This window comes from Pongo abelii, chromosome 17, assembly GCF_028885655.2.
Source record: "Pongo abelii isolate AG06213 chromosome 17, NHGRI_mPonAbe1-v2.0_pri, whole genome shotgun sequence".
NCBI classification, from domain to species: domain Eukaryota; kingdom Metazoa; phylum Chordata; class Mammalia; order Primates; family Hominidae; genus Pongo; species Pongo abelii.
In genome coordinates, this window is record NC_072002.2 from 49,673,772 (window position 1) to 49,687,083 (window position 13,312).

General features: G+C 43.9%; 1 protein-coding gene across 1 annotated transcript; it reads right to left on the reverse strand.

Annotated features, from left to right (window-relative positions):
* Nucleotides 1–533: 533 nt before the first annotated feature.
* ZNF396 (zinc finger protein 396) lies at nucleotides 534–8,435 on the reverse strand. Its single transcript, XM_024236014.3, is given in 6 exon segments — nucleotides 534–933; nucleotides 935–1,110; nucleotides 4,594–4,738; nucleotides 5,014–5,501; nucleotides 7,260–7,404; nucleotides 8,419–8,435. Coding segments are annotated over 4 exon segments (1,008 nt in total). The 5' UTR covers nucleotides 5,431–5,501; nucleotides 7,260–7,404; nucleotides 8,419–8,435; the 3' UTR covers nucleotides 534–663.
* Nucleotides 8,436–13,312: the final 4,877 nt, after the last annotated feature.

Consider the following 13,312-nt stretch of genomic DNA (forward strand, 5'->3'; position numbering starts at 1 on the left):
TTCAAGCAATTTTCCTGCCTCAGCCTCCCTAGTAGCTGGGATTACAGGTGCACGCTGCCATGCCCGGCTAATTTTTGAATTTTAGTAGAGACAGGGTTTCACCGTGTTGTCCAGGCTGGTCTTGAACTCCTGAGTTCAGGCAATCTGCCCGCCTCGGCCTCCCAAAGTGCTAGGATTACAGGCATGAACCACCGCACCCAGCCAGGAATTTTTTTGAGTGCTTTAATTTTTGGTCTTTAGAATTCTAGTGCTCAAGTTATGAAATGGAGGAGAATGTCTATTTTTATACTGAGTAACTCACACATTCCTTCTCAACGAGGCAAAAACACACTTGTCTAAAAAGATATATACTAGTTCATTATATGTGTTAATAATGAAAATAGTAGAACATGTCTGAGAATGCCTTTTCAAGGGCTGCATAGGGATGGAAATCTGAATTAAGCTTTGGAATTGCAAACATCAGAATTGAGACTGTATTGATAAGCAGAAAAGCAAATAATGCTGACATGAGATCTTCAACCTTCTCTCCTGTGGCTTTCATGATTCTTGAAAGGAGACTGGTGCTTACTAAGACCACTGATTTGTACTAAGGAGCGTTTGCACCTTGTGTCTTCCCTTGTGCTGAAATAGCTGTGAGGAAATGCTTTGATTCCCTCATGATACTTATGGGACGTTTTTTCTAATGTGTCTTTTCCTATGTCTAAAAAGATTCGAGTTCTGACTAAAGGCTTTGCCACAGTCATGACACTTGTAGTGCTTCTCACCAGTATGGGTTTGTCGATGCTGAATCAGAATCGCACTTCAGCTGAATGCCTTTGCACACTCATCACATGCATAAGGTTTCTCTCCACTGTGGATTCTCTGATGTAAAATAAGGGCTAAGCTCTGACTAAAGATTTTGCCACATTCATCACATTTGTGTTGTTTTTTTCCGAGAAGGGTTTCCTTGTCTCCTTTCAAACCTACCATCTTGTTCATAGGTTCCTCTATATGTGGAACTCTGGGAGGCATTCATATGAAAGATGTTGGAAACATGGCAATGCAGTTCTATGCCTAAAGAAGTCTTTTGCCTTGAAGCAGATTTCACATTTGTAGTTTTGATGTCTTCATCTGAAATAGAAAAACAAATGTCACCAGCAAAGAGAAAGGATGATCCAAATGAAATATACATGATTATTGCTAGCATGTTTATAAAACTACACACAATGTGAAGGATGGAGAGTATCAGACAAAATATTGAGAAGATTATATAAGACAAAGAGAAAGGTTTACATACTGAGGAGGCAGTCAACTAAACTATAAAGATGCAAAATTCTATGGAAAAGACAGAATAGAGAATAAGGATAAAAAGATATGTCAGAGACTAAGGAAAGTCTGGAAGGAAAGAAAGGGCTTAGAAAGAAGAAATGATTGGAGACAGAGAGACAGCTAGGAGAGGAATCCAATGTGCCAGTGGGAGTAAGAAACAAGATTTAGTACTGGGGTATCAATAAACAAATAAAGCTTAATAATCATAAAGGAATCAATAACTATGCAAATAAATGAGCTGAAGAAAGCCAAGGGGCCAAAAAGGAATGTGGAAAATAAAGTAAGAAAATATAAGTTAGGCCAATAAAAGGAAGATTATAGACTAGGATAACTAGTACCTCAAAAGATCAAGGGTAGCAGAGTACCCATTGATGAAAAACCTCTACTCCTGTATGGATTTTATATTACTGGTTGAATCGCTGTTTGTTGTATTATTTTGTATTACATTTAACATCCATGAAAAATGTACATGGCTGCTTATGGGCTGAGGCCACTCAGGCGGCACACAAATCTGGCTTGATGCAGAGGACCTTACGACTCAGGGTGCCTAAAGCTCCAGCAGAACTGCTAACTTGGATGTGAAAATGCCAGTGTAATGTGGATGCATTACCTGAAGAAATCATTTCAGTTATCCTCATGGTGGCATTTTAACTGAAGCTGCTGAAAGACAGGAGCTTAAAATGAGTTTATAAAAGCAAAGTACAAGAGTTTTGGACATGACTGGGGAGATGACTTGGCTGGGGCTGACTGTGACTACTGGGGGTGGCTTTATCTGAAGTAATTATATAAATAAGATTAAAAGCAACCCAGAGAGGTACTGATGATAAGTGATCCCCTGGGCCCTCTCAAGGCCTAATCAAAAGGATGGGGTGAGAAAGGTGGTCTGGGGAGAACAGTTAGTGATGCAGTGTGATACTGAATAAGAAAACTGAGTTGTTGTTTTACTCTTTAGAATTTACTTAAAATGGATCTACCTGCTGTCTCTACAATCTCCTTAGAATCACCCAACATAAGCTCAAATCTTAACATAAGCCCTTCCCAATTCCTTCTTAATGACACATCCCGTAGTTTCTGTGCCGTGTTCTCTTTCTTGCTGCAGCAAACTAAATAAACCTAACTTAAAAAAATACATAAAAATCAAATCAAATCAAATGGGTCTAAATAGTTATTACAAAAGGAATTTAAAATTATTTCTTGTATTTATTCACAAATATGGTGTCTCAGTCCATTTTCTGTTGCTTAGAATAGAATACCTGAACTTGAGTAATTTATTTATAAAAAGAATTTATTTCTTATAGTTATGGAGGTTGAGAAGTACAGGGTGGAGGGGTGCATCTGGTGAGAGCCTTCTTCCTGGTGGAGACCCTCTGAAGAGTCCTGAGGCAGTGGAGAGCATTTCATGGTGAGGGGGCTGAGCATGCTGATATGCTAACTCAGCCCTTTCTTTCTCTTCTTATAAAGTTACCAGTTCTCCTATGATAACCAATTAACTCATTAATCCACGAATGAGTTAATCCATTTATGAGGGCAGGGGTGATAATTCAATGACCTCTCAAAGGCCTCACTTCTCAATACTGCCACACTTGGGATTAAGTTTCAACATAAGTTTTGGAGGAGACAAATATTCAAACCATAGCATATGGCATACTCATTTATTATTACTAGTTTAAGTGGAAATCATTTTATAAATGGTAAGGATTCTGTCTCAAATTCATTTTTGATAGTTGATATTCCAAAGTGACCTTAATTATTAGTCATTACTATCAAAATCCTGGCATCAATTAGTACTCTACAGTACTGAGACCAAGATCATCTCCCAGAAGCTTTGATAAGACATGACTCAGTACCACAGAAATCATGTTGTGGCCTTAAGAAATGGTTCTATTATTCTATTAAATGATTCTGGTTCTCTCTGCCTTGTACTGCAAGATCCTGGACCCGTTGCATTCTGTTTCAAATTTCTATGAATCTTAAAAAAAAATGTACGAAAGGCCTCCACGAGGACATTCACAGGTAGGATGTGGTTCTTGCCACACCTGGCTTTGAGGTTGATCACTTCTGTAGTCACCACCACACCAAGCTGCTGAGGCTGGGATGGTCTCCCTCCCTTTCCTGATGGAAAATACTTTTTCATGAAAAGACTTTCACTTTTCTAAGTAAACCAAGACAATTTCTAGACTGGAGGTATTACGTGTCCCAGTATAAGCCTTCAGAGAGCCAGTACTTGCCAAGTTAGGGGGAACAATGTTTTCTAAATCTCTTTCTAAATTACTGTATTTCCTTTGTATAGTTTCTTATAAAAATTCCCTTGGAAAAACTCTAACCTTGCTTAGCTATCAGCCACTCCTGAACTATGGAAGCAGTGCTGGAGGGAGGGAAGGAGATACTCCCAAGTAGGATTTCCCTCTTAATCTCTGGCTCCTATTTTATCCAGGATGATCATCTAGAAGGAGGGTCTCTGCTCAAATGTTGCTTCATCAGAGAGGTCTTTCTACCACTCTATATAATAAGATCCTATCCCCGCCATTCTGTTTAAAGTAGCATGGCCCTTTTATCAAATGAAATTTTACATTGAGTTCCAATATATAAAACAGATGAAAACACAGCTACTCTGTCTGAAGCAGGAGCAGTCACAGCCTACAAGGCCTCTAACTCAGCCTTATTTCCACTTCTTAGCTTCCCTCTAACCCCCTTATTCTTTGTTTTGTTTTTATTTTTTCCCCATACCACTTATTTGTTTAGTATCTGCAATGGAAGAATAGATTGCTACGCAGCTATTCTGGAGCACTTATAGAAAGCAATGCAAAGAGCAGTTGAGGCCAGTTGAAGATGTGAGGGAGTAGAGAAGTGTATTCAAAGCACGTATGAGAGCAAAGTCACCTTAGCAGCAATACAGGCGATTCTGCTACTAGATCCCACCAGTAACTGAGCAGTTATATAGGAAATGATGATGAGGATCAGTGGTCTCTGGGCTGTGTACCTTGGGGTCCCACAGAAAGGCCTCAAGGGCTGCCTGAAGATAAAAGGGCTACTTTAAAAAGGCATGAAAACCCTGATGGAGATGTCAGGGATTTAAAATCTGAAGATTTTATAAGAATCTCTGAAAAAGAAGCAAGAACAAAATACTGAAGATCTTCATTTAGTAGGACAAATAACAGAAGTTCCCACAGTAAGAAGGAGATGAGAGGGGGAGATTTGAGGCCTCTTGCATAAATCAACTGAGATGTGTGTGGTGAGCAGAGGGCCCCCACACCTTCCACAATGAACTGAATCCTGCCCCCTCACCATGTGGTCTTAAGGACTGAAGCTCCCATGATGCTCCCTGGGGCTGCTTCTTCACGGGCATGAGCTGGCTACTTGGCAATTCCTCAGTGATTTCTGAAGGTGCTAGCTTCTCTGCAATCATGTCCTTCCTTCGTCCAAAAAAGATCTAAAAACAGGAATAATTGAGGCTGAAGAACACCATCAGGTTGGGACTTGAGGATAAAATAACAGAGAAGAAACTATGCAAAAAGTATCATGGACACAGGAAAAGGGAGGGAAAAAGTAGAGCCATCTTCTATTTGCTGGGACACCTATTAGTACTTTCACCTCTATACATCTGGTTGTGCTGAGTGGGAATACAGTTTGAGAGCTCTACTCCCAATGATGTGCCAGCGCTCTTGACTCAGCCTGGGGGTTCATCTCCACAGGCATCCTTCTTACCTGCTCTGGTCCATCAAACTCTCTCTCCACATCCTCCAGCATAGTCACAGTTTCCTCTCCATTCTCTAGATGATGCTTCTGCACCGAGGCCTGAAGCTCATTTGGGAGGATGGCCAGGAACTGCTCCAGCACCAGCAGCTCCAGGATCTGCTCCTTGGTGTGCACCTCCGGCCTCAGCCAGAGATGACAAAGTTCCTGGAGCTGGCTCAGAGCCTCCTGGAGCCCAGGTGAATCCTGGTAGCCAAACTGCCTGAACTGCTGGCGGAAGGTCTCTGGGCTGTAGCTGCTGCTCCAGTGGAGGCTACAGTCTGGATCACAGGTCTGCTCTTCCTCTTCCATCTTCTCTGTCAGAATCCCATTACACTCCTCTGAAGTTTGTGTTAGGAGCGATGATGACTTTCCTAATTTTGCAGACATTTTGACAGGCGAATAGCTCAGTACTGTTAGGCTTTAATCCTCAAGGAGGTGAAGCTCTCTGATGGACACTCCTTAAATATGATTAAAGAAACAAGTGGAAAGAAGACAAAAGACAAATGCTTCTTAGAACAAAACAACTAAGATTAGAAACATAAGACTGTATAGGAAATACTGACCTTAGTCTTAACAGAAACCATGCTTTTATTTATTTATTTATTTTTGAGACGGAGTCTTGCTCTGTTGCCCAGGCTAGAGTGCAGTGGTGTGATCTCGGCTCACTGCAACCTCTGCCTCCTGGGTTCAAGTGATTCTCATGCTTCAGCATCCTAAGTAGCTGGGACTACAGGTACCCGCCACAATGCCTAGCTAATTTTTGTATTTTCAGTAGAGACAGGGTTTCACCATGTTGGCCAGGCTAGTCTCGAACTCCTGACCTCAGGTGATCCACCCGCCTTGGCCTCCTGAAGTGCTGGGATTACAGGCTTGAGCCACCACGCCTGGCCCAGAAACCATGCTTTTGAATAATACTTCTTTAAGAGAACCAAACAGCTAAGACTCATTAATTCATATGCATAAGTGATTCACAATTCATTCTGAAAACCATGCCCACAAAGCTACTGAATATTACAATAAGAGATCAGCCAGGATTGCATAGAAGCTCCCAGATAATGGAAATAAGGGAAGCCTGAGAAATGCTCTAACTCTGGAGCCAGTTCAAAGAGCCAATCAGTGTTTAGTGTGCTGCAAAGAGCTCAAAGAAATAGTCTCATGAGGGAAGTACTTTTGTGTGACTTTTTTCAGCTTTTACTGTTAAAACATTACTTTGACATTAAAGGAGCCATTAAAAAAAATAAACCAATCAGCTGGGCACTGTGCTTATGCCTGAAATCCCAGCACTTTGGGAAGCCGAGGTGGGAGATGGGAGGATCACCTGAGCCCAGGAGTTTGGGACCAGCCTGTGCAACATAGTGGGACCCCATCTCTATCCCACCAAAAAAAAAAAAAAAGAAAAACAACGACAAAAAAGGCAATCACGTTCCTTCATCTGAATGTATTTCCATTTTTTCCGTATCCATATTATTTACTTAACTATTTTAAAATACTTAGATTGTTTCTAATTTCACTATTATAATTAATGCTGGGAGGCACATCTTTATGAATATACTGTTTTTCTCCTTTCAAAGTATTTCTTTCAAGCATGTCCCAAGGCCTCTGCTTGTTGAGGATCAAAGGAGAATAGCAAATTCTGTCTTGCTATGTATTATCAAAATATTGCACAAAGACTATCAATTCACAATACCATCACAATCATAGTGACTTGTGAGGGCAATGATTTCTTCAAGTATTATTAGCTCGTTAGCAACAAAGTGGGGGGGGGGGGCGGCACTTTTCTTTGTATCATTTTACTGTTAAGTATCACCAGTAACTAATCGCATTTTGTTGTTGTTGTTGTTTAGTTTTGTTTGAGACAGAGTCTGGCCTTGTTGCCCAGGCTGGAGTACAATGGCGGGATCTTGGCTCACTGCAACCTCTGCCTTCTGGGTTCAAGCGATTCTCCTGCCTCAGCCTCCCAAGTAGCTGGAATTACAGACGTGTACCACCACGCCCGGCTAATTTTTATAATTTTAGTAGAGACGGTTTCACCATGTTGGCCAGACTGGTCTCGAACTCCTGACCTCAGGTGATCCATCTGCCTCGGCCTCCCAAAATGCTGGGAGTACAGGCGTGAGGCACTGCACCCGGTCTAATCACATTTTTAAAATTGGGCAGGAGGTATATGATAGTGTTTGTAAAACTTCAGCAAATGATGACTACTTTAAAAATCTTACGTGTGCCTCCATCTTCCATTGTGATGTATCCTGCCATTTAATTTATTTTCTCACTTCACCAAGTATTGTTCTAGGCCCTGTATAAAGCCTGTGAGTTCATAAAGCTTGTTACCAAATAAATGATACAACTTTACACAATGATGTGCTGTGAAACAAACAATAGCAGACACACATATTAATAGAATTTACTATGTGCCAAGCACTGTTTTGAACACCTTAGTAAAAATAAACAAAGGTTAAATCCTCATAAAAGCCCTAGATTATTTTTACCCCCATGTTGTAGACGGGCAAGCAGTCACAGCAAAGCCAGGTACTCTGGCCAAGGGCAAAGATGGGGTCTGAATCCAGGCCGTCCACACTTATCCATGGTGCTGTGTGGTTAAGAGGCCATAGGCAGCAAGGGCCCTTGTGGTGACCCCTGCGCGTTGTCTCAGTGCAGAGGAGGAAGCGGCGGCAGGCAGCCGCGCTCCCAGATGAAGCGGGGCCAGAAGAGTCTGGGGAACAAGACCTGAGAGGTGGGAAGGGTTGAGGTCACGGGTTTGGAGCCGTTAGGTACCCTAAGGGATATATGAGGGACCCCGGGGCTAAAGCAGCCTCTGGAAGAGAGTGGCCGCCCTGTCACTTCAGCACCAGGCGCAGAATCTGTGCTAAACCTGAGGTGGGGGAAAGGAACCCCCGACACCGCACGACGGCCAGAAAGAACTGGGTCCCTGACAGGGAGGCTTCGATCAAAGCCTGGGACGCAGGGGTCTTTCCGCAGGGGACGCCGTTCTCGGCTCTACCCTGCTGTGGCGGGCCGGCTCTGGGAGGGCTGGCTTCCGATCATCTCCGGACCTCCCGCTCCGGCTCTTCGCCCCGGCTGGGAACCGCTGGGGCGAAGCGGCAGGTGGCGCGTGGGGCCGACGGGCGGCGCGTGGCGCCGGCAGGGGGCGTGGGTTCAGCTGGGACGGCAGGCGCCCGGGGTCCGCCGGGGAAGGACTAGGGGAAGGGGTGCGCGGACTCAGGGGCAGACAGCGAGGTGGTGCAGCGTAGGGGAGGGGCCTGGGGATCTGGGACGGTGTAAGGGTGCTGCACTTGTGCGCGAAGGGAGGGGTGGCGCCGAGTCCGCGGCCGCCTCTCCGCGCCCCCCTTCCACCGCCCGGGGACCACCGCTTCTGACCTCAGCCTGGGGGCCCTAAAGAGGCCTCGGGTCTCACCTCCCGACGCCGTCGGGGAGAAACCAGGGAACTGCCAGCTGCGCAACAACTTCCGGTTCTGGTGGCGGATGGGGGCGGGGCCCAGAACGCGGGGACGTTGCCATGGAGATGAGCCGCCGTGGCTGCGCGCTTGGGACAGGGAAAGAGAACTCGAAGGCTCAACCGGTGGGAATCCAGCTGCTCTGCTCAGTGTTCCGTTCGGTAAACTAGCATTGTTGCTTTGGAAAGTGCCTTTGCTTGCATTATTCATTTACTCCGATAACTCAGTAAGGTTATTCCCATTTTACAGAAAATAAACTCAAATGTCCTGTGACTTGCCAAGGATTACAGAGAGGGGCGAATGCTGTGCTGTCTACCGCTGAGTACAATCCCTAATACCATTCCCACTCCCGAAGTGGTTACGCTCCAAGTACTGACGTTTTAAGGGACAAGTTTGACATCCGCAACCCCCATGCTTTCACAGGAGAACACAATGGCCCTTGAAAAAGTGAGAATTGACCCACATAAAATTTGTCACAATACATACACATATATTTCCTCAGATAATCTTAACCGCAATTGAAAAATAAGTTTGAGGCCGGGCGCGGTGGCTCATGCCTGTAATCCCAGCACTTTGGGAGGTCGAGATGGGCAGATAACATGAGCCAAGGAGTTCGAGACCAGCCTGGCCAACATGACTAAATCCCATCTCTACAAAAAATACAAAAATTAGCCGAGTGTAGAGACGCATGCCTGTAGTCCCCGCTTCTTGGGAGGCTGAGGGGTGAGGATCACCTCAATCTGGGGAGATGGAGACTGCAGTGAGCCATGATTGCACCACTGCACTCCAGCCTGGGCTGCAAAGTCAGAGCGTCTCAAAAAAATAAAAATAAAAGTAAATTTGAGCCTAAATGCACCACAGCCCCACCTCGTGACTTCCTCCTCTAGCCCCTTTCCCTAGGGACTCCTGGAAAATGTACTTGTACTTGTAACTGAGGAATTAGGGAGAAGACGGAGATGCTTGAAAAGCACTTGCTAATTAATAAACAACAATAACAAAAAATCCCTTTTGGTATGACGCCCCCCCAAAAGTATGTTAGTACTGGAATCTGAAGTGAAGAAAGAAGAGGCTGGTTTACTCAGTCTGTGACGCTAAGGGACCTAGGGAGAGGTTTGGATCCCAATTAAAGTACAATAAAACTAAATTTGAAGAAATTCTTGCTTCAAACAAGGGGCTTTCACAGGATAAGACTTTTTGCTGAGGCAGCTGCCAACACAAATAGCAAACAGCCCGAAAGTGCAGGTGGGAATGTGTTTCTGGCGCTGGTGGGTAGGGTAGGTTAAATGACTCACGTCAGTGGAGAATTTGAAACGAGGGCAAGGCTTGGCAGTGGCGTGAAGTCACAGGAGACAATTTAAGGAGAATATGAACGACAGTCAGAAGCTTCAAGGAGAAGGAGGAACTATAAGATGTGGCAAGAGGTCAGGGATGATGAATTCATGGGTATGGTCCACCAAACAGCTGGATATCAGAGGCCAAAGTTAAAAACAACAACAAAAAAGGGAGCAGACATAAAAGATTGATTAGAAAAGTTTCACAGTCAGGTAGGTAGAGCAAGAACAGGTTTTTGTTTGCTGTTTTAATTTTTTAAAAATGTTTGGGGGTAAAGTGAAAAGAAATTAGCAGGAATAAGGTCCTAGTAGAGTGAGCACCTACTATATACCAGCTGTATGGGAAACACTGGGAATTCAATGGTAAAATATAGATTCTTGCCCTTTAGGGGCTAATAGACTAATTAAAGAGAAAGATGAATAAATTAACTTTTCTAAACAATGTGGCAACATTCTGATGGAGACAACTGCAGGATACTATCAAAGTACAAAGAAAGGGAGGTCCTGGGGAGAGACTGGGATTGGAGTTGATGGAGAAAGCTAGTGTTGATACATTTGAGACTGAGGCACCAGTGTGGGATGTTGTTTAGATTTGCTGGATTAAAGGACAGCAGGATGAGTGGCTGAGGATGAGGCTGAAGAGGCAAACAGCAGCCTAGTTTTAAAGGGTTTGACAGGCCAAGTAAAGGGCCATGAACTAAAGTTTTAAGCAGAAACTTGAATTAGTGGCATGTGCACATCTGCAATTCAGGTAGGGCTCTCTGATAGCAACACGAAGGATAGATTTGAAGGGATGCGAAACTCAAGACAGGGTTACCAGCTCTGAAGCTGTTGCAAAGATCCAGGCTGCAGCTGGTGAAGGTCTGAACTAGCACAGAGGGGACGAGAATGGAGGCAGATTCTGGAAACACTTGGGAGGCTGGTGCTTGCTTAGATGGAAGACTGACAGATGATTGGGTATATAATGTGTCATTCAGGGAAGTTAAACAACAGAGTATGTTTGACAATGGCTTATGTGGATATTTGAGGGGATTTTTGGGTAGACTGGATCAGAAGCTGAATGGGATGCTATCATCAATAACTGCACATAATTGGACATTTTGTGTGATCATGTGAAAATAAATATCAAACATGCTTTATATCTGAATGCTTCCCTTATACAGGTATGTAAAGATCTCTATGACTTTTATGAACCATTTCTAAGGCAATCACTCTACAATGACATTGTAGAGATATTTATTTCTCAACTTTGTACTCTTCACCACTCCCTTCATCCCGACATATTTGCTCTCCACCTGGGTAGAAGCTTTTAGGGGCATGGATCTGTGTTTGTCTAAACACATAACCCTTGTTTCTTTTGACCAGAGGTGCATGAAGCGGATGTATTATACACAGCTGCCATGTTTCTATAGGATAAGGAATTAGAAAGTTAAGAAATTTAGGTTGGCTCAAGCATGGTGGCTCATGCCTGTAATCCTAGCACTTTGGGAGATCGAGGTAGGAGGATTGCCTGAGCCCAGTAGTTCGAGACTAGCCGTCCCAGCAGCATTTTCTGCTGCTCATAGGGGATAGCCCTTTGCCGCTGCAATCGGATATAGCTGGACCATTTGACAAAGCAAGTGAGGTCCCTTTGGGGCTGAATGTCCTGTCCAATGCCAAAATTCTTAGGCCTTTTCTCAAACAAGGGATTTACCACCTTCTTAGCCTCCTGCTTCTTTGAGACAGCAGGGGCTGGGGCCGTCTTCTTCCCCTTGGCCTTCTTTTCCTTGGGCATCTTGGGCAGCTGGAGGAGAAAGAAAGGAAAGGGAATTCTCTCCTCCATCTTCTGAGCACCCCGACTGTTCCTCTTGTTCTGCAACCTCACATATTATTAGCGTTCTCCATTGTTCTGCCTTTAGTTCCCGCACTTTTCATGCCGTAGGCTCTCTGTGGCTAGCTTATCTATTGCCACCTATGAGGCTTCAACTACCATATCTAAAGTAATTAGTTCCAACCTATATCTTGAGCCTCACCTTTTTTTTTAGTCTCTTCTCCAGAGAGTTGACTGCTACTAAACATAACTGCTTGTTTTCCGACACCCTACACTGATTATGAATTATTCCTCTCTTTCCCTCTACCTGCCCTTTTTTTTTTTTTTTTTTTTTTTTTTTTTTTTTTTTTTTTTAACCTGCCTCTTTTCTCCTGTATCTTCTATCTTCTGGACTAGCACTGCCATTCACCCATTTTCTCCAACAGAAATTTGGAATCTTCTATGATGTGTCTATTTCACTCATGTACATGTTAGGCAGGGTCTGCGTCTCATTTATCCTTGTGCTGTCTATGTCCGTGCTCCATAAAAACATAATAAAAAAAGGAGAGGAACAAATTGATAAAAGAGTCAGTTTGCTCATAGCAATGAGCTTATGAGAGTGGACTGGAAACAGGAAGATGTGAAGTTTGATTCATATTCGTAATGCGAGCCCAGTGTAAGATAGGAAGGAAATGAAGGATGAGGTCAAAATCTTAAATGTGAAATTTAACAAAGATGATTCAGATTTAAAGGCATAGTTACCAGAGAAGACAGATGATCCATGAGGAGGATTTATTTTGGAATAAAAAGCATAATGGGGCCGGGTGCAGTGGCTCACGCCTGTAATCCCAGAACTCTGGGAGACCAAGGAGGGAGGATCACCTGAGGTCAGGAGTTCAAGACCAGCCTGGCTAACATGGTGAAACCCTATCTCTACTATAAATAAATAAATAATAGCTGGGTGTGGTGGTGCGTGCCTGTGATCCCAGCTACTCGGGAGGCTGAGGCAGGAGAATTGGTTGAACCCGGGAGGCAGAGGTTGTGGTGAGCTGAGATCGTGCCACTGCACTTCAGCCTGGGCGACAGAGCAAGACTCCGCCTCAAAAAAAAAAAAAAGCATAATGGCTTCATGACAATTTGAATGTGAAGGGATGAAGAGAATACATCTCACGCAATACTGAAAATTCATGTCAGGGAAGACAGTAAAGCATGCTAAGAAACAGACGTGTTGGAGCTTCAGGATCTGCTATAACATTGAGTGCTCAGCACACTGCCCCGTATGAAGTCTTGCTCCTCACCTCTCTTTCAAGGCATGGGGCTCCATGTTTTCATCTTTAAGTTTGTTCTCCACAGACTGGAACTAAATATTTAGCTATATGTGAGGTGATTCCTCTATGAGTTTCCTCCCTAGGAAATTCATACTGTAACTACCACAAACTTCGTGGCTTGAAACAACAGGGATTTATTATCACATGGTTCTGGAGGCTAGAAGTCTGAAATGACGGTGTTGGTAAGGTCACACCCTCAGTGAAGGCTCTAGGGAGGAAGACTTCCTTGTCTGTATGATTCCCGCTGGTTGCCGGCAGTCTTTTACATTTCTCATCACATGGCCTTCTTCCCTCTGTGTCTGAGTGTGGTTCCATGTATCATCTTTTTAAAAGACACCAGTCATTGGCTTTAGGACCCACCTAACAATC